We start from the raw sequence: 23,153 nt of genomic DNA on the forward strand, positions 1-23,153 counted from the left end.
TCCCACAAAGTTATTTTATCCTCAGATGCTTGTGGCCCATAAATGTTGGCAAAAACAATGGGTTCTTGTGTTCCAGACCATGAACCAATGTTCATCAGGAAGTGTTTGGAGTATATTACCTCAGTTGATGTGAATACCCGATTGTCCCATATATTTAGCAGCCCACCTGATCTACCTGTTGCGTTTATTCTAGATACCCCAAAATCATTAGATCCCCAGCAAGCTGATATATCTATAGATTCTGCATCCAATATTTGTGTTTCTTGTATTACAAAAAATGTAACTCTGTGTTTTGATTTTAACGTTCTCACCCACTATACGTTGTATTCTTCTCCTACTCCACGAATATTTAGCGATAAAAAGTTCATTGGGAAACATTGTTCTCACCTGAATTACCTAAGACATCAGCGAGCACTGGGTTTGACGACTCAAGCTCGAACCCAATCAAACACCCAATTGTTGCCATGATTTCAGCTTCATTCGATTTTAGGGGATTTTTATCTAACTCTTCACTTTGGAATGGAATGGTAACAGATACTGGAGAGCGGTGGGTTCTCTTTCTTTTTAATGTGGATCTGCCAGCCTCAAAATTTTGATTGTTCTCATCCGATTTTGGGGTAGCTGGGATTGGGCCGGGTGTATTAGGTGGGAACGGACCAAAACATCCTGTTAAGGCCAACTCCTTTAGTAGTCCAAATGGATCTTCTTCGTTTATTATTATTTTTCCCGAATTAAATTGGTGATTTGGCCTATTTACCCAATTCGAATTTTGACATGGTTCACCAATAATTTGGGGCGATGATATCTCTTCCCGCGTGTTGGGGCTTTTTCGTTTCTCGATGGTGCCTGTGCCCTCAGGATGGTTCGAAGTTCAGCCAAATCAAAATTGCACAACTTTAATGCCCAATAAGCCTTGTGCTCTATTTCAACCGGTAAGTGGCAAGTTTTTCCATAGACTAGCCTATATGGTGTACTACCAATAGGTGTCTTGAGCTGTTCGGAAGGCCCAAAGTGCATCATCCAATTTATCCGACTATTCATTTAGATTTCCTCCAACCTATCTTTATAAAATTATTTTAACGCCCTATTGGTCACTTCAGTTTGCCCACTAGTTTGTGGATGATAAGATGTGGAGAACCTATGATGGACCCCATATTTTTTCAACACTTTGGCTAATTGATCATTTGCAAAGTGAGTGCCCCAGTCACTAATAAGAGCTTTAGGAACTCCAAATCTTGAGAATAACTTCTTTAGAAATCGCACCACCACCCGAGCATCATTAGTTGGTAATGCTTGTGCCTCTGCCCATTCAGACACGTAATTGACCGCCATTAAGATGTATTTATTCCCTTTGGACATTGGGAAAGGTCCCATAAAATCAATCCCCCACTCATCAAATATTTCACAAATTTGAATACTATGTTGGGGCATTTCATTTTGGGATGATATATTCCCCACTTGTTGGCACGAATCACATTCTTTGACGAATTGAGCAGCATCTTTAAAAATTTTGGGCCAATAAAACCCAATATCAAAAATCTTCCTAGCTGTGTTGTGTGCTCCATGATGTCCTCCAACGGGCCTGCTATGACAGTGTGCCAAGATTTCTCGACTTTCCTTCCCAAATAGACATCTTCTTATCATTCTGTCTGCGCAGCTTGGAAGAGATATGGCTCATCCCAAAAGTAGTAATTAATTTCTGAAAAGAATTTCTTCTTTTGTTGTCGGGTCAAGTCTTTTGGAATGTAATTGGTTGCTAAGTAGTTAACTATATCTGCAAACCATGGAATTTCTCCGGATACTACTAAAAGGTATTCATCGGCAAAATCGTATCCAAACTTGTTTTCTTCCAACTCCTCCAAATGCGGTTTCTCTAATCTTGACAAATGGTTGGCTGCTACATTTGCCATTCCCTTTTTATCATGTATTTCAATGTCAAACTGCTGCAAAAGTAAGACCCAACATATCAATCGGGGCTTAGCATCTTGTTTAGTAAATAGATACTTTATGGCCGAATGGTCGGTAAAAACTATGGTCTTGGATAATACCAAATAAGGGCGGAACTTATCAAAAGTGTATACCACATCTAGTAGATCCTTCTCAGTAATAGTGTAGTTCTCTTGAGTTAGGCTCAATGTCTTGCTTGCATAGTAGATCGGCTGAAAATGCTTGTCAACTCTTTGCCCCAAAACAGCTCCCACAACATAATCACTTGCATCGCACATTAGCTCAGAAGGAAGATTACAATTTGGTTCTATCATGATAGGAGTGGTGGTTAATCTTTCCTTTAAAAAATGAAATGCTTCATGACATTCCTTGGAGAAATCAAATAGGGCATCCTTCAATAGTAATTGATTCAAAGGCCTAGTAATCTTCAAAAAATCTCTAATGAAGCGACGATAAAATCCTGCATGGCCAAGAAAACTCCTTACCCCTTTTACATTAGTTGGAGGGGTAGTATAGCTATTGTGTCCACTTTTGCTCTATCCACTTCTATCCCTTTCCTTGAAACTTTGTGACCCAATAAAATTCCTTCTTTCACCATGAAGTGGCATTTTTCCCAATTGAGGACAAGGTTTGTCTTCTCACATCTAGTTAGCATCAAGTCCAAATTATATAAGCAATCTTCAAAAGATGACCCGAATACCGAGAAATCATCCATGAAGACCTCCATAAACTTCTCTATCATATCATGGAAGATGGCCATCATCCACCTTTGGAAAGTGGCTGGTGCATTACATAACCTAAAAGGCATGCGTCTATATGCAAATGTTCCACTCGGGCATGTAAAAGTGGTCTTCCCTTGGTCTTGCTGGTCTATTGGAATTTGAAAATACCCCGAAAACCCATCAGGAAAACAATAGTATAAATGGTCGGAGAGTCTTTCGAGCATTTGGTCGATAAAGGGTAAACGAAAGTGATCATTGCATGTGGCATCATTTAGCTTCCAATAATCTATGCAAACTCACCATCCAGATACTGTTCTTGTTGGAATTAATCTGTTATCCTCATTGACCAACATCGTCATGCCTCCTTTTTTCGGTACTACTTGCACCGAGCTCACCCACAGGCTATCGGAGATTGATTAAATGATTCCAGCATCGATTAATTTAACCACCTCTTTTTTTACATCTTCTTGCATGTTCGGGTTGAGTCTTCTTTGGTGTTGAACTACAGGTTTAGCTCCATCTTCTAAGTTAATCTTATGAGAACAATAAGCTAGACTAATTCCTTTAATGTCGGTGATCTTCCATGCTATAGCACCTTGCCTCTTCCTTAATAATCCCACAAGACTTTCCTTCTCATGTTTGGCCAAATCAACAGCTATAATTATAGGTTTTTGTTGGCCATCTTCAAGAAATGCATACTCCAAGTGATCTAGTAGTAACTTAAGTTCAGTTTTTGTGTTATGAAAGTTGAACACGTCGAGTCCAGTAAGGGGACTTGTCGAGCCCTTTGTAAACTCCGTGACTGATCGGGTTTCTTTGGATGGACTTGTTGATTCAGTCGAGACTACTCGATGAGTCGAGTGTTCTACACTTCTGATTAGATCATTATACTCAGCTTCCTCGAGCGGTCTTTCTATTTCCAGTAGGTCTTTTCCGCATTAAATTCTTCCTCATATGTGACGATGGATTTGTTTGACTCATCTTCGTCCCATTCCTCCATTGATTATTCTAACATCTCAACCGAAAATGTTGTGTCGTCACTACTCCTTGGATGTTTCATGGCTTGATCAACCCCAAAAGTGACTGATTCGTCTCCCACCGAAAACGCCGTGCTAAGAAATGCTCATCCAAGTATTATCAGGACTTGAGGATCCGCTTCCATGTCTAAAACTATGAAGTCTGCGGGAAGCACAAAATTATCAACCTTCACCAATAGATCTTCACATATTCCTCTTAAGAATATAACCATTTTATTTGCTAGGTGAATCTCCATTCGAATTGGCCTTGGCTCCGGAAGATCTAATTTCTTGAAAAACGTGTATGGCATGAGATTTACACATTCCCCTGAATCAGCCAATACATAAATGGTAGCCAAGTTCCCAAATTTGCAAGGTAATGTTAAGCTTCCCAGATAACCTTTCTTCTTAGGTAGTTTGTTCAACATGGAAGCTGAACAAATATCATTTAGGACCACTTTATTCACCTCTTCCATCTTATTTCTATTGCTTAGAAGCTCCTTGAGGAATTTGGCATACTTCGGCATTTGTGCAACCGCCTCTATGAAAGGCATATTAATCTGGAGAGCCTTCATATGTTCCCGAAACTTCTGGTAGTCAAGTTCATTTTTTTAATTGTCTAGCTCGAGCCGGAATGGGAAGTGGAGGCTGATATGGCTTAACAGGAGGCTGGTTTTTCTGTTCAGGTGGGGAACTCGTCGAGTCCATAGCGTCGACTCAGCGAGTCGAGTCGGGATTCTATGATTCTTTATGTTCTTCTTTACCCTCTTGCACTAGTTTAGGAACTTCTTGCTGAATAGGATTCAGAGGGGTTATAATCTTCCCACACCTAGTTGTCACAATATTTATATGTGCACCTTTCGGGTTACTTCCAGTGTTACTAGGAAGTCCACCCGGTCTTCTCTCATTCAATTGTTGTGCAAGTTTCCCCAACTTCTTTTCTATGTTGAGAGTAGATGCTTGATGATTCCTAAGCAAGGCTTGTTGATCTTTCATCATAAGTTGGTGTTCTCTGAACATATTTTGTTGATCTTTAAGTGTAGCATCGGTATTATTGTGTCTTTTCTCGGATGCGGCCAAGGATCTTGTAAGCATGTCTTCCAAATCTGATTTCTTTTCATGTACCGGTTCCTCCTTTTGATAATAGCCTCTCTCCTTTTGCTTGAACTTTTCTTCCCTTGTCTTTTTTTACTCATCATATGGTATCCATTCTTTCTTTGGTTTCCGCCAATTGTCATCAAACCTATCACCACTTGAATAGCACACTTGTACCTTTTGGTTCCCATTCTCATCAAGATCACAGTCTTTTGTAAGGTGGGGCCCTCTACAGTTTTCACAGCCCACTCTAATAGCATGTATGGATTGGTCCGTCTTAGTCATTCTTCGTTCCATGCTTTCCAATTTTTGCATCATTGCCACCATGTCATCTGTGATAGAATTTACCGCCCCTCAAGTCAAGTCATTCCTTGGGTTATGATATTCTCTAGAGTGCTTAGAGAATTCTTCAATTAGTTCTTTGATCACCGAGGGTGCCTTCTTTGTGAGAGGTCCTTGCGAACTAAGGAGCTGCCTATTTGTTACATTGACTCCATCATAGAAAATGGAGACTTCTTGTTGACTGTTTAGATCATGATGTGGGCAGTTCCTTAGTATGCCCTTGTATCTTTCCTAAGCCTCATAAAGTGACTCTCTAGCTTGTTGTTCAAAGTTGGCAATGGCTTTCTTCAACTTGGCTATCTTTGAAGGAGGGAAAAAGTGGTCAATAAATTCTTCTTTCATCTTGGCCCATGTGGTGATGGATCCAGGAGGGAGTGATTTGAGCCAATCTTTCACAGCTCCTTTGCATGTGACAGGAAGCATACAAAGTAAAACAGTTTCGCGAGGTACATTTGGAACATTAAAGCAGTCGGCTATATCGTTGACCTCATCGAAACGTTTGTATGTGTCTTTGTGATCTTTTCCATAGAAGGGAATCTCCTTAAGTTGAGCAAGTATGTGGCCTTTGAGTTCAAAAGTAGCTGTTGCGGGAATCACGGGTTGCACGAGTCCTGGGCCGGTATCGTCACATATCCTCTTCTTCCATTCACTGATAGGAACTTCATCAATGTTTGACATGGTGTTAGCGGGTTCTTCTTCAAAATCGCTTTCTTCTTCGGATTCGGTTTCGTACTCGGTGTCCTCCTTCTTCGGGTCTTCGTCCGCCACTGAAGAGAAGCTGGATTCTCATACTTTCTTGCCTTTTTTCTTACTAAAAAATGGCTTTTAAATTCTTCAACGATGAATTTTTTGATGTTGCGGTTTCTCTTATGTTCTTGCCTTTGTTTTTCTTCAAGGTTGCTTCCGAGTCTTCAAGCGGTGGGATCAAAGGTGTACCTCCTCCCCTGGTCATAAACGAACTGCAAACAAAAATGAAAACACACGTAAAAAGAATAAAAATAAAAATAAAAACAAAACTGAGTTTCAGCGATGGACTCGTCGAGTAGCTTCGATTGCACTCAGCGAGTTCAAGGCTAAAACTGAAAAAAAAAAAAAAAAAAAAAAAAAAATCAAACAAAAATTTTAACAAATCAGACAAAATTAAAACTAAATCTAATACCTAGGCTACTAAAGCAGTAATTTTGTGCAAGATTAATCTCACACAAAGGATTGGTAATACTAGAAATTACAAATAATTTTTGAACCGTTCCCCGGCAATGGCGCAAAAAACTTGATGTATGTTCGACTAACTAGTGTTAACCTATTTTTTGTTTATGAATTTGACACACAAAACGTAGTGGACCTTTCAATTGGTAATATAAATTAGCAAGTAGGGTATCGAACTCAGAGAACGAAAATTAATCTAATTACTAGAATTATCTAAAACAATTAGTAAAACAGAGGGGTTTTCTATTGTTTTGTAAGACTAGAAACATAACTAAAACTTAACTAATTAACTAACGGCTGAAAAGACGTAAATATCAACTAAATTCAATGATCAAAAGGGTTTCTGTTTAGGTTCAACTCATTTATTCCTATGGTTAATTTTTATGGTAATGTAATGGATTAATTGTTATTTGGCTTCCGAGTAAGGTGATTAGATTCACATTCGTTATTACCAATCCTTAGAAAATAGATTAATTTAAGGAGTGATCAAGTGATTAAACTAACAAATTTCCTAGTTTAATTATTCGGGTTAAATAAGACTTATAATTAGCTAATTAAATTGGTGATTCAATTAACCTCTTGATGATGGTGTATCACTCAAGCTCATACATTAATTTACCCATTCTCTATTTAATCCTAGTTTCATATTCAATATTCCTAGGCATATAGCAATGTGTTCACATAAATTATATCAGATAAACAATTAAGAAATGTTCATGCAGCTTAATTACTTAGCAATTAACAGAAAATGGTTATGGTTTACGCATAAGGGTCTTTAACAAGCTTATTTAACAAAATTCACCACATAACAATTAATCAAAATAGTATATTTATCCATAGGAGCAAACTTCTCTACCATAAACAGAAACTAACGAAATTAGTTCATGATTATAGTTGATAAAAGCCTAAAAACGAATTCAAACATGCTTGACATAGTTCTATTCAAAGCTAAACTGGAAAATTAAACCTAAGTTGCCTTATTCTTCTTAGAATTGAGGATTATGGTTCTTCTCACGTTCTTCAGATCTCCAGCAGTCTCCTTAGTCGCCAAGTAAGTTTCCCAAAATCCAGAGAGAGCGTCAATTCGGATTTGTGGCTTATATTTATAGATATCTCAAAGTAGGGGCTACTCGTTGAGTAGACCATCGACTCGGCGAGTCCCCTTGAGGAATCTGTATACAACAAGGAATCCACGTGTAGCTTCGCAAATCTTCATATGTACTCGTCGAGTAGATGTCCCTACTCGCAAAGTAGCTTCATGTTTTAGCATTTTTTCATCTTTTTTCAGTTCCCAAGCTTCCGATCATATCTCCTGCTTCCTTTTACTTCCGAGCTTCTCTTTTAGACTGAAAATATCATTTGAACACTATTAAGTACCTTTCGTCCATAATATCTATTAAGTGCCTTTCGTCCATAATATGTAAATAATTAGCTAATAAATAATGAAAACCTATACTAAATATATAGCTAAATATGCACATATCAACGATCAATGAAAGAATTTAGGTACCCAAGGCTATTTAGATCCTTGGAAATTAGTTTTGAAAACAGAATGAAGTGCATAACTTTTAACCCAATCACAAACATTCATTTTGAGACTATTAATTAAGTCCACATCACTAGGTAAAGGAATAGAAACATAAGTTTTTTTAGTTTGGGATTGTCACTGACACATGCCTTCATCTTTTTAGAATGTGTTTGAACATGTTTTTCTTTCAAAATTGGTTGCCAAGTTTTCACTAAGGCATTTGAGAGTTTTGAAGACGAGCTTTTAGTTGACGAAGTGTTCACATAATTTTCATAGGCTTCATGAATTTGTTGTTGAGAATATTTCCTTGATACATCCGTCCTTTTCCTTCAAACCAATGATCGATGTTTTTGTCATGAGATAACCCTTTTGTATGTGAAACTTTTAAGGTTTGTATGCCTGAAGGATTTGGAAAATTAGGTTGTTGTGGGACGAAATCAACATTTGATGTACGTCGAAATGCCATCGCGTATCGACTTCCATCATTGTTTCCAACACTTTCATTTTTAAAAAACCGATTTTGAGATTTTTATTTTTGAGAAAACTTTGTTTGGTAATTAGAAGAAAATCATTATGGTGATGGTTGATTTTGAAAACTTTTTGAGGTATTTTTGTTATCTTTAGAAAATGATGCGTTTGAAACTTTTGAAGAATTTTTTTTGGATGAAATTCAAATGTAGTTGTATTTGATTGAGCGGGATTTTTCTTATCATCTGCATGAATTGCTGAATATGAAGACTTATTCTCAACAAATTTAATCTTTTTGTTTTCAGTTGTTTTTAATGTCAAACCATTTTTTTCCATTCGTAACTCTATGGTTTGCCAAAAAAAACTTCTTTCGAGCTTGTCTTTTTGAAATTGAATTTTCTTTTGAAAACTTGTCAATTTATTCTTTAATTTTTTTGGAATTTAATTTGACAACAGTTTCATTTTCCACAATAACCTTTTTTGTAACTTCTTGCACAAATGTTGACTTTTCAACCCATTTGCGTTGTGGTTTTTGTCTTTGAAAAACATACGAATTTTGTGTTAGGTTATTTTCAACAGTGCTTTGATTTGAAAAGAATCTGTCGTCTGTTGTTTGCTTGTTGTCATCTTCGACAATTTTGATCAATTCTGGTTTAATGTTCTCAACATTTCTAGTAGTAACAAACACTTGATTTGGCAAAACTACATCATTATTACATTTGAAATTCAGTTACAACACTTGATTTCTTTCCAAAAAATGGGCTCCATTTTCAGATAACACTATGTCAAAATTTTCAGTGTTCTCAAACACTTGATCAACAACCACACGTGGAATTTCATTTTCTTTCGAATCTTTGTTTGATGAGACCTTTTTGTGCGAATCATCTTCATCATTTTCATCATCACTACTATCCGTTTGACTGTCTCGGGTATCTATAAACTCAAGATCACAAACTTTCGAAGTTGAAGGTTTGTCTGTGTCAATATTAACCATCAAATCCTTAAGTTTTTCTTTTCCTTTATATGTCGATGCAACATTAATGACAGACAACTGAGAACAATCAACATCCTCAATATCACTAATTTTGCTAATATTGTCAGAATTATCTTCAATATCGGCAAAATTAGATTGAGTATCAGATGTAGAATTTTCAGCCTTTTTCAAAAATTTTATTTGTTCATATTTTGTCAAAGTATCATTCATAATGTTAATTAATTCATTTGAATCAAGACATTCATCAATTTTGACAATTCCATAAGTATATCTATCATCAGGAAATTTTGTCAAACTCAACAATATTTTTCTCACAATCATACAAAAAATTATCAACCTTCGCTCTCTCATATGCTAGAAAAGGTAATAATTTCCTATGTTGTTCCTTGCTAATTTCACACGAATGATGCAATGCAGTTAACTTGCCATAGAAACGTTTAGCAGAATTGCAGTAGATATTTCGTTGAGCTAATAAGAGCTTTATATCACTAGATAGCAAATCTCTATCACACATAATGTTTGTTATTTGCAATTCTAATCTCTCTATCTTGAGAACTTTCGAATCTAACTTCTTCTAAGTCTCTAACAACTTATTGCTTAATTTCTTAGCCACATTGCTAGCAGAAACAACCAAATTATCAAAATAAGCAACAATATCATGAAAAGCAACAACTTCATAATCATATGCACTCAAAGGAATATTGAAAGATTGAAGAATATTATGTACCTTTGTTGTCATTAGAGACTTATCAGTAGACTTTGATCCAAAGCATCGGCCCTTGACCTCTTCGTCTGAATCTTCCTCCAACTTCGCATACATGGCCCCATGTGAGGATTACGCATTTCGTTATCTTCGGAGCCTGAAGACCAAATTTGATATGTGCCATCATTCTCCTGTTCACCTTGAGCCACCAAATACAAATTTTTCGCCTTCTTACGTATCTCTTCTAACCTCTCCACATAATACGCCTCATCCTTTATTCTATTCTTCTTCTCATCCTTCTTTCGAAGCATGCAATCCTTTGCAAGATGATTGGCTCCATTGCAATAATGACAATCCATACCAGAATCTCCTTTCAGTTTCATTTTTTTCTTTTCCTCAGCACTCTTTCCATCATTCTTCTCAAACTTCTTTTTCTCTTCTCCTGTAGCCTTGTTCACGAAACTTCCTTTTCCCTCACTTTGTTTCACCTTAGAATTAAACGATTTATTAAAAAACGTTTTGACTCGATTGTTTGAGTAAAAAGCCATTGCCTCATCATCCAAATTCATGATAAACCCTTCTTCATTATCTGAATCATCTTTTCAACTGCTTCCTTTTCAGACACTTTATAGACAAGTGCTAATGGACCTCCCATAGTAAGCTTCGACTCTTTTGCCATTTTCTTCACTTCACTTTCATGAGTTTTCAGTTGATTGTAAAAATGATTCAAAGAAGATGTGTCGAAACTCTCTTGATTTTTCACCATCATGCTAACACTCCTCCATTCTTTACGGAGTCCCATAACAAAGGTGAGATTGAATTCCATGGCATACCTTGTGATTCCGTAACGATTACACTTGTAAATCAGCTCATTCAGCCTATCATAGTAACCTTAGATCGTTTCACCATATTTTTGCTTGAAATCCTTCAATTCAATTAAACATTACTTAACTGAATTGATTTTCGTCTTCTCGCTGCCTTGAAACTTTTCATTGAGATTATTCTAGATTTCTTTAGCAGTTGTACAACTTCTGACATAGGTATACAAAATTGGAGGCAATGCACCACGTAACTCCCTTATGCATCGTTTCTCAAGTTTCTTCATTCGATCAGTTTGATTTTCCACACGCGTAGTACTAGATGATGATCCAATAGGTTGAAGATTCGTCGGAAGAGTAATATTCCCTGAGATGCAAGAGCAAAGCTCTTCATCGAGTCCATTCAAATAATCTTGCATACGATCAGACCACTAATCATAGTATTTTGGAATGAGCATGGGAATCTTTGTTGAAGATCGTAGCAGATGAGAGTATGAAGTCATCGAGTTGAGATTGAAGTTCGCCATTGATGTACGGAAGAAATTTTTTAGGTATTTTTGAGAAATCAAAAGAATTTGAAAGCAAATTGCTGAATTGATCAACAAAATCAAGTAGAACACTCGATTCAACAAATTAGTTGCAGAATCAAATCACAACTGAAGATCGATAACACTTTTTTACATCAAAATGTGCGGAACTTTTGAACCAGAAATTTGATTCAAAAACCTTTTGAATCAGAGTGAAAATCAGATCGCAAATGATGATTCATGCTCTGATATCAATTGATGAAGTGTAGAATCAAGTATGAATCAAATAAGAGTTAAAACAAATGAAGATTGAACACACGATGTAAATATCATCTGGTTTTAGCTTTATTATGCTTTCAACTGTTACAGAGAGAAAAATAGAAAAGTTGTATGAAGACACTTATCTAACTCTAAGTAATGTTCCTATTTATAGGAAACGAGAAAGCATACAAAAAATTACAAGGACTAACACAACACGCTTCGTTACAAATGTGCATTGTAAAATAAACTTATGACTTTGACATATTACAACTAGTCTTCGACAATTACATTCTTCATGAAAGAAGAGATTTCAGTTGCGAGATGCTTGGATGAGTGCACAGACGGGTCTATTAAGCTTACACATTCTATTTGGATATTTAGGATATATGAAACCCTTCAGTTGTGTCGTGTACGAATCATATGTGAGATTTCCATTAAGGAAAACTTTTTTCACGTCCATTTTCCATACTTCATAATCATAAAAAGCAATTATGGCAAGTAATATCCTAATATAATTGATCTTAGCTATAGGTCAGAATGTTTCCTCATTATTATCCCTTGATTTTGAGTATAACACTTTGAGACTAGTCTAGCCTTGAATGTGTGCTTATTCCCATCCATATCACATTTCTTCTTGAAGATCCACTTATAACCAACAATTTTAAGGCCAAGTGTAGGATCAATCAAATTCCAAACTGTGTTATCGTACATGGACTGAATCTTGCTCTTTATCCTCAATATGTGCATCGAGCTTTGGTTGACTGTTAGTCTGAACTATCAGTTCTTCTTTATTTGACTCTTAAATATCTTCAAGATCAATTGGAATCCTATTGGATTATTTGAATGTGAGATCCCTCTCGAGGAAGAAGACCCTTTGAGCCAAAAACACTTTATCCTCAAAAGGCTTGTAAAACAAGTATCCAAAAGACTTTTGAGGATAACCAATAAAGTAACATTTCTCTAATATGGGTTTCAATTTTATTGTTGGTCTCGCGACAAACAAAAAATTCACAAACCTAAGCTTACACATTGCTAGCGGAGAATGATTGTCGCTCCACATCTCGGAGGGTGTCTTAGAAACCTTCGTAGTTGTTATGAGGTTTAAGATCTGGGTTGTTTACTCTAAGGCGTAACCCAATAAACTTACCGAAAGGGTAGCTAGAATCATCATAGATCAAACCATACCTAGTATCATTTGATATCTTCTGTCATCAACGCATTAAGCTATGACGTTATGGGAGAAGATAATTCTGAAACTATTCCATAATTCTTTAAATGATCATAGAATTCAAGACATAGATATGCCCCACCCCTATCAGATCGGAGCATCTTGGTCTTCTTGCCCAGTTGATTCTTTACTTTGTTTTGAAACTCTTTCAACACTTCAAAGGTTTCTAACTTATATTTGATTAAATAGATATATCTATATCTACTAAAAGGATGAACTAAAGTCGCAAAGTATGTTCGTCATGTATTGTGGTGGATCTAAATGGTCTAGACACATATGTGTGTATAATGTCCAACAAATCCTTGTCATCTTGCCAAGTAAGCATGATTCACATACATCATTTGACTTCAAGTCAAATGATTCTATGACCCCATCCGATTGGAGTTTGGTGATGTGTTTCTTGTTTATATGGCCAAAATAACATTGCTACATAGATGATCTATCTAAAACATTTTCAGAATAATCAATGTTTAAGATTAGATTATTAGATTTACTAACACAACAAAAATTCCATATATACCATTGCAAGGGGTATCTTTAAAGTAAAAACCAACCATTCATATAAACCAAAATATCACCATTTTCATTATCAAAAGAAAAATCAAAACCATCCTTATACAATTCACAAAAGGAATAATGTTTTGTGCCATATCAGGCGAGTAGCAATAGTTTAATAATCTAAAAGTAACAGAACTACTAAGCACGAGCTCATAATCCCCGATCCTTGTCCCATCTGTAATGTTTTTGTTTCCTATGATTAGGTGGTGCTCCTTATGCTCCAGCTTCCTACTTTCCTTTAGTGCTTCCATTTTAGAGCAAATATGAGTACCGTATCCTGTACTAAGAACCCAAGAATGAGAAGTTGATGTACTGTGGAATTCAATTATAAATATACATGAAGTGCCACACTCCTTGACTTTTTTCTTATTTAGATCATGCATGTATTTAGGGCAACTACGTTTCTAATGTCCATTTGACTTACATCAAATATAATGGCCTCATTTGGGTAACTGGCAGGAGCTATCTCGAAATCGACCTTTTTCTTGAGACACTGATTGCACTATCCAACCAATGACTTTTCTTTTCTTTTGGGATGAGAACCCTTTTTTTCCTTTTAGTAGTACTATGGCCAATGGCCAATCATAAATATGCCCACAATGTGGAATTTCAACTTCGGTTGAAATATAAAATGTCAATAATATACGAACCATGGGCCATGATAAAAATTAATGATTTGGCCCATTACCTTTTTTGCGATGTATAAGTTCCACAAACAATAACAAGAAGAAACCCTAATCAGTCTCATTTTGTTATACGCAGCAGAGAAAATTAGAAGAACAATCATTTAGATCGGGAAAGAGAATTCCATAAAGGAGTAACGTAATCGATTTTCACAACCATCAATGTCAAATTTGGTAAGTTCTATTACATGTCTAGTTTGAAGTTTGTAACGATTCAAAAATTAAAGATATATAGATGTTTGTTTCTTCTAATTTCTCAATCGCTACAACATTGATTACGACTAACGATTTTTAGTTTGAATTGAAGTGGGAATGGAAACAATATCAAGAAATAAAACTTGTAATGAAATGAATTATTCCCTAACAAAAATGTGAAACATGGATTAAAAGGGGTTATAGAAAATACTATTCCATTATAAGGGAAAATTATGAATTAAGGTTTTGACGATATAGGAATCTTTAGAAGAGATGGTGGTTGTTCGTTGAGTGAGCAGTAGAAGGAGTTCAAAAGGCATTAGAAGAGATGGTGGTTGTTCGTTGAGAAACTATGCATAAGTGGCGGCCAATAGTGGTGAGGCTATCGCCTCATTGTTTCCTTGGCGGTAAAGTGGAATGATGCTAAAGAGAAATGTCGTTTTTGCGCTGATTGAAGTGTTTTGTTGGTAGCAGAGGTGGTTGAATCGATGCTAAAATAGTAACGGTAATGCACATGGAGGCTATCGGTGGTTTTAAAGGTTTCAGGGTTTATAGAGAAAGGAAGCAAGAATCGTGGTGAAGGGGTGGCTGGTAAGTTTCTAGGGTTTTGGGTTATTAGCTGTATGGTTACATATCACATGGAAAGAGAAAATGTCTAGTATTTATATTAAGGGTTTAGTCATAATGTTTAATTTCCATTGGTCTAAACATGTTCACAAGTATCACAATCTAAGCCATTTATATTAAATCTAAGCCTTTTATATTACATCTAATGGTTATAAATACATCTTCTTGTTTTAAGACTTTAGTCTTAAAACCTTTGGTCTCCTTATTATATATTCATTATAAAGTAGTAAGATAAGATAAGATAATATATATATATATATATATATATATATATATATATGTATGTGTGTGTGTGTGTCTGTGTGTGTAGATCACACAATATTTACAATTTCACCTCATATAAGCAATTTTACCCCATCCCGTCGATCCTTACAACGACACGATCCATACTCTCGGATCTAAAATTAACAGCTTCACCAAATCCATACTCCCGGTTCAGTTATGTCGAATCCATTCTCTCGGATCAATGAAAAATGACTATGCCCACTCTATACTCTCTGACTAGGGACGAATGACTATGTCTAATCCATGCTCTCGAATGAATGATAAATTTTAAAGTTCTACCCTCCGTGTATATCTCACCCGTACTCATAAGAATATACTACCCGATATTCATCTTAATTAATTTAGGTTTAGTCTGTATCCTAAATCATCATATATCGTCAGATATGCTTTTAACACGTCTTTCAAGCAATATCATTTTTACCTATTACATTACAAATATTTTTAATGGGTTTAAAGAATATAATTTTGAGTCTTAACATTTACATAAAAGTTTAATTTTTTGAACAATTATATAAATACAACTTCCAGCTTTTCTTTAACAATGTTCACACGTTTATTGTAAAAAATATATAATGTTATAATTCAAAAGAAGTTTACATGTATCACTACAAATTAGACTATAAAAATGACATAATATGAACATCCAATGTTACTTGTTTTTTCATTAAAATTTCTAACTAATTTTATAATAGCTTATAAATTTCAGTACTTCTAGTGGTCGAAATCAAATAGTAGAATATTTTCTAACTTTTAGATAAAACATTTTTTTATGATAAATCAACTACTAGTGAATATTAATAATGGAATTTGAAAGCCACATTATGATTATGAATTAAAGATAAGAGAAGCACATTAGTAAAATTATATAGGAAAAATATGAAATGTTAGATATACGTGTGAAGCGGTGTGGGATAAGTAGAAAGAAATTAAAATTAATGTGGTAATAGATAAATTATTTACTAAAATAACATTCATTTGGATGGCCTCATTTATAAGCTATATAAAGATTGTAAGTCCATAATATTTGTTAATAGACTATGTACATAATATTTAAATATTATTTATATAACACGCAACGCGTATGAAGGATTCTTAATTATTTACGATTATCCTATTCGAGGATTTAATTATTCGATAAAACGAATAGTTATAATTTATAAACCTTTGAATTTCTAGCCCAAATTTGCAAGAGTTACAGTCTATTTCATCAATAGTATTGGGACATTGATCTTTAATCAATTTAATGTCATGTTGCATATGTAGAAACCCTTTCTTGGAATCTTGAATCCTGAACTTCTTCAAGATCTTATCCAAGTATGTACTTTGGCTAAGTTCTATTAGACGTTTGAATCTATCTTTGTAGATTCTTATTCCAAGTATATATTTTGCATCTCCTAGGTCCTTCCTACCGAAACATTTTCCAGCCCAAGACTTCACAAATTGCAATGTTGAGATATCGTTTCCTATAAGTTGTATGTTATAAACATACAATACTAGCAAGACTAAAAAAATCCCAATAGATTTAACATATGCACAAGACTCATCTTCACTTATAGAAAATCCAAACTCCTTGACTTCTTCATGAAAAAAGAGATTTCAGGTGCAAGATGCTTGTTTGAGTGCATAGATGGTTCTATTAAGCTTACACACTCTATTTGGATATTTAGGATCTATGAAACCCTTCGGTTGTGCCGTGTATGAATCATATGTGAGTTTTTTCACGTCCATTTTCCATACTTCATAATCATAAAAAGCAATTATGGCAAGTAATATCCTAATAGAATTGATCTTAGCTATTGGTGACAATGATTCCTCATTATTATCCCTTGATTTTGAGTATAACCCTTTGAGACAAGTCTAGCCTTGAATGTGTGGTTATTCCCATCCATATCACATTTCTTCTTGAAGATCCCCTTATAATCAACAGTTTTAAGGCCAAGTGTAGGATCAATCACATTCCAAATTGTGTTATCGTACAAGGACTGAATCTTGCTCTTTATGCTTTCTTTCCATTTGGAAACCTCTGGGCCTACCATCATTTCCTTATATTCATATGGCTCATCTATACTAATTAGTGACTGATCATTAGTCTGCACGAATGCTATTACAGTAATATGGAACCATAAAACTGAGGAAGATGAACTATACTAGACATGTGAAGAAGAGGTTGAGATACCTTAGTTTCCTCAATAGGTGCATCAAGCTTTGGTTGACTGTTAGTTTGAACTATCAGTTCTTTATTTGACTCTTAAATATCTTCAAGATCAATTGGCATCCTATTGGATTCTTTGAATGTGAGCTCCCTCTCGAGGAAGAAGCCCCTTTGAGCCAAAAACACTTTTATTCTCAAAAGGCTTGTAAAACAATTATCCAAATGACTTTTGGGGATAACCAATAAAGTAACACTACTCTAATCGGGGTTTCAATTTTATAGTTGGTCTCGCGAAAAACAAAAACTTCGCAAGCCTAAAATTTCACATGTGCTAGTGGAGGGCGTTTCTCGCTCCACATCTCATAGGGTGTCTTAGAAACCTTCATAGTTGTTATGAGGTTTAAGATGTGGGTTGTTTACTCTAAGGCGTAACCCAATAAACTTATCAAAAGGGTAGCTTGAATCATCATAGATAGAACCATACCTAATATCATTTGATTTCTTCTCTCATCAACGCCATTAAGCTATGACGTTATGGGAGAAGATAATTGTGAAACTATTCCATAATTCTTTAAATGATCATAGAATTTAATACTTAGATATTCCCCACTCCTATGAGATCAGAGCATCTTCGTCTTCTTGCCCAATTGATTTTGTACTCTGTTTTGAAACTCTTTGAACACTGCAGAGGTTTCTAACTTCTATTGGATTAAATAGATACATCTATATCTACTAAACAACAAACTAAAGTCACACAGTATGTTCGTCATGTCTTTCCAAGTAAGCATGATTCACATACATCATTAGACTTCATGTCAAATGATTCTAAGATCCCATCTGGTTGGAGCTTGGTGATGTGTTTCTTGTTTATATGGCCAAAACAACATTGCCACATAGATGATCTATCTAAAACATTTTCAAAAGAATCAATGTTTAAGATTAGATTATTAGATTTACTAACACAACAAAATTTCCATACTTACCATTGCAGGGGGTATCTTTAAATTAAAAAAGAACCATTCATATAAACCAAAATATCACCATTTTCAATATCAAAAGAAAAATGGAAACCATCCTTATACAATTCATAAAAGGAAATAATGTTTTGTGCCATACCAGGTGAGTAGAATAGTTTAATAATCTAAAAGTAACACCACTACTTAGCACGGACTCATAATCCCCTATCCTTGTAACATGTGTAATGTGTTTGTTTCCTATGATTAGGTGGTGCTCCCGATGCTCTAGCTTCCTACTTTGCTTTAGTGCTTCCATATCAGAGAAAATATGAGTATTTTATCCTGTACCAAGAACCCAAGAATTAGAAGTTGATGTACTGTGGAATTCAATTATAAATATAAATGAAGTGCCACACTCCTTAACTTTTTTCTTATTTAGATCCTGCATGTATTTTGGGCAACTACGTTTCCAATGTCCATTTGGCTTATGGTAGATATAATGGCCTCATTTAGCTAACCGGTGGGAGCTATCTCGAAATCGACCTTTTTCTTGAGGCACGGATTGGACTATCCAACCAATGTCTTTTCTTTTCTTTTGGGTTGAGAACCCTTTTTTTCTTTTAGCAGTACTATGGCCAATGGCCAATCATAAATATGCCAAAAATGTGGAATTTCAACTTTGGTTCAAAGATAGTGTCAACAATATACGAACCATGGGCCATGATAAAAATTAATGATTGGGCCCATTACCTTTTTTGCGACGTATAAGTTCCACAAACAATAACAAGAGGAAACCCTAACCAATCTCATTTTGTTGTACGCAGCCGAGAAAATTATAGAAAAATCATTTAGATCGGGAAAGAGAATTCCAGAAAGGAGTAACGTTATCGATTTTCACAACCAGCAATGTCAAATTTGGTAAGTTCTATTACATGTCTAGTTTGAAGTTTGTAACGATTCAAAAATGAAAGATATAATGATGTTTGTTTCTTCTAATTTCTCAATCGCCACAACATTGATTACGACTAATAATTTTAATTTGAATTGAAGTGTGAGAGGAAACAATATCAAGAAATAAAACTTGTAATGAAATAAATTATTCCATAACAAAAATGTGAAACATAGATTAAAAGGGTTTATAGAAAAAATTATTCCATTATAAGGGAAATTATAAATTAAGGTTTAGACGATATAGGAATTTTTACAAACACTATTATTTTTTTAATACTATTGGAGTATCATTTTGATGATGAATCGACCATACGAAGTATTATGTTGTGCACAACCTGATTTTACCATAAAAATAAATATAATTTATAACTATCATGATATTTTGAGACCTTTATTTTTTTCAATATATAAGAACATATGGGCTTCTTAATATAATCCCTTTGACATAACTAAAATATGTTATATAGTTACAATCAGTGTAGTAGCAATTCGTTTGATGATTACCTTGATACATTGAAGTAAGAAAGATTTATCTTATTGGAACATTTATTTGTTTTCAAGACCTATAACATCTTTCCTTTTACTATAGAACCATCTCACAACTCTCATAATACATGAATTCTATCTTCCTAAGAAGAATAAACATATGTCATAAAGCATTATGAAGAATTGAACCTAGTAAGGAACTTTTACTTAAACATACACTTGAATTCATCGATTACTACCGCACTCAAGGTTATAATTCCGTCCCACTCAAAAGTTTCCTCCATCTTCCTCGATTAGCTTTACAATGAATATGGTAAATAATTTTCTTTTGTATGTGTCCATCACAATCCATGGATTCTAGTTTCCAAATGGTGTCTTTTGTGTACCATTTCCTTATTAGAAAGTATAATTTCCCACTCCATTTTTATAGTTATAATTCTTATTATATTTCAAATAAATTATTTTCATAGGCTTTGGAAAATATATGTTATTAGATCCTTTGGTACTAAAAGTTCACCGTTGCTCAAAGGTTGCAAACCATACATTAAGTAAGTTTAGATAGTCCTGCTAGAAGAAGTTTAAATCTATAACTTATGACTTATGACTTATTTAACTATTTGTGCTTTATCATTATATTCTTCGTTATTCAAATTTGCTCCTAAAAATATTCTATATATTTCAAAGATGGAATTTTTTCATGAAATCGTAAATTTAGTGTAGGTTTTAGAATTTTGATACTTATTATGGTTATAGTAGTGGTTATTCAACTAGACACAATTTCAAGCTTTAATTTTTTTGCATCACTATATAGTGTTGGTAACCCATATACTTTATCGGTGCCCTCAGACCATATTATAGTGTCAAGTGGATGTCTTCCTGTAGGAGATACCGATGGATAACTAGGTAGTCCCACATAAACACGATTTTCAAGATAACAATCTTAATCACCTTAAAAATAGCTATGTTACTCACCTTGATATTTCATGGATGGAAAATTCCTAACTCCTTGTATTTATTTGCTTTTAATAGTTGAGAAACTTGTGTTTTACCATCCATGGCTTTCTATTGTCGACATATACCGCTTTAAACAACATCAAACAAGTATGAGTTAAATAAATCCACACATCAACTTAATATTTATTATATTTTAATTTAATTGTAGTGTTGTTTACTTCAATTAACAATAACGAAAACAAACTATCATACAAGTTCTATTTTTACTATCACAAAAAAGTAGATATCAAATCATCTAGTTTGGGAAACACGAATCTCAATATAATTATGGAATAAAAAAAAACATTTTGTGTCTTATTTGATAACCAAACATCCTACCTAATAAATGAAGGTTTTTTTTTGCCACATGTCATCACCTAATTCAATATGCCACATGTTATTTTTTTAATTTTTTCAATTTCATTTAAATCCACTTGGCAAATTGTGATTTTTTTGGCTTTGTTATTAAATTATAAAAAAATCTAATCTAAAAATATAATAAACAAAATAAGGAAACTTAAATGTCTCCATAAATCCTCACATAATTTGTCCCTTAATGTATTAAATTCAATTTAAATTCAAATTAACTTTCTTAATTGAAAAACATAATTTTCAGGCAATCCATTTTGAATTCACGATAATTTGAAAAACCTTACAAAAATTGGTTTATTCACAGCTAATATTAATATTCTTTCCAAATTCAGCTTTGTAAATTATTAAACATGTAATGTTTAACAAAATATATTAATTTAAAAAAAAAAAAACACGTGTATTACACGGGTCTCACACCTAGTCTATTAATATAATCGACTTACTAAATTTCATCATTAAGTATTCTTTCTTTATGAATGGCAAACCCTTCTCTTTTTCCCTAATTCCAAGGATAGAGAACAAAGAGTGTTTACTATTTTGATCATGGATAAAGGTGATTGATAATTGTAGATAAAAGTCTAATCAATTTTATATTGGTATAATTTATCCTAATCTTTAATCTTTCCCAGAAAGTCCCTCTTGAACGTTTACAATATAACCAAGCAAAGAATGTTGTGAAATAGTAATTACCCACCTAATTAAAGCTAAGCCATTTTCCACATGTTAGAGTTGCATTGACCGAGAACTTTTCTTCTTGTTTTATGTGTGGCCCATAGAGGTTGGCCAATTGAAAATCTTCAAAAATACGATACGATCGGGCCACATATATTCTCCTTTTAAATACTTTCTTTTATCATTTTTGACATAGCTTTCACTACCACTACTTCATTAAAGTAGATAAGTTCCAAACATCTATAGTTTATAACACATGGTCATGATATGTTGTTTTGTAAAAAAGCATACATCATTCCTTGTGTATGTTCCTCTAGACTGTTGGTTTGTCATGGCCCTATTATTCTCAAGGTGATTAACCTTAAGACGAAACTCAAGAGGGAGACAAGTTAAAATCCTTATACCGTTTTTACTTTCTTACCATATCCTTGGACATGCATAGCCCCATGAAGATCTTGTCATCTTCATATTAGAGAAAGAAAAGGTTGGGCCCGGAGTTATGCATTTCAATCTGGTGAAAAAAAAACTTGTCCCTGGATGTGTGATAGGTTGTAGGTTTATTGGCTGCAAATGTTTCTTTCCTGGGTTCTTATCCAAAGCAATGCCCATGACCCCAAGACCGGTATTGGTTTGGACAATATCGATAGAAAATGATTGCCCAGAAGATAACAGGCTGCTTCTCTCAAGAGTCAAGACTACAAGCGATATGAGATTTCTGGTCAATTACATTGGTCCCATTAAGTCTTAAGAGATGTATTAGCCTCGGGGTTCTGTCATTGTTTGACCCTAGGCGTTGACAAGATAGCCCAAACATATCTTCTGCCATCAGATCACGCACCTGACTGTGTGCTGAAACGCCGTCATTTGATTTTTATTTCTACGTTCCATCTATGCAGCGCTACATCGTCTTATCGATTACAGAACGTTTTACCTTCTTTCGTTGATTATCTGGTTCGGTCAGACCGTCGAAGGATCTCCAACTTCTGTTTTTCCATTGATGTTGCTATTTTTATCCTCTTATCGGTGTCGGCTCTCCGTATGTTTACACTAAGCGCCAAAGAAGAGGAACAAATAAATAGCAATCATAAGTTGGAGATTCTTCTGGAAGATCAAACTCACCGGAAAATCAAGGAAAGAAGGTAAATTGTCATTGATATAATTCTGAGACAGTACATATTATCAATAATACAATGATCACTTGATCCTTGAGTCTAATTATTATATAATCATCAGTCATTTTTGGCATTCAGATTGGTAAAGTCTAGACCTGTAGACCTAATCCAAAACTCTTTTTTGTTGGCTTAAATATGTATATGGCAGCTTCAGTCATCCAAGCAGGCTGTAACCAGCAACAAGGGGAAGGAGAAA

At 34.5% G+C, this 23,153-nt stretch overlaps 1 protein-coding gene and 1 non-coding gene across 2 annotated transcripts; one reads left to right on the top strand and one right to left on the bottom strand.

Annotated features, from left to right (window-relative positions):
* Positions 1–3,792: 3,792 nt before the first annotated feature.
* On the bottom strand, positions 3,793–4,260 carry LOC145045826 (uncharacterized). Its single transcript, XM_078994133.1, has one exon. It carries the CDS (start codon positions 4,258–4,260, stop codon positions 3,793–3,795), a length of 468 nt encoding a protein of 155 aa, XP_078850259.1.
* Positions 4,261–5,309: 1,049 nt separating this feature from the next.
* LOC144999246 (small nucleolar RNA R71) lies at positions 5,310–5,416 on the top strand. The gene has a single exon (XR_013660763.1). It is a non-coding gene; the product is annotated as a small nucleolar RNA R71 (small nucleolar RNA).
* Positions 5,417–23,153: the final 17,737 nt, after the last annotated feature.

Source organism: Lactuca saligna, chromosome 5 (genome assembly GCF_052625555.1).
Source record: "Lactuca saligna cultivar CGN05327 chromosome 5, ASM5262555v1, whole genome shotgun sequence".
NCBI lineage: Eukaryota > Viridiplantae > Streptophyta > Magnoliopsida > Asterales > Asteraceae > Lactuca > Lactuca saligna.

Coding starts and splice junctions, on each gene's coding strand:
- LOC145045826 (XM_078994133.1), bottom strand. CDS start 4,260: ATGAAGGCTCTCCAGATTAATATGCCTTTCATAGAGGCGGTTGCACAA.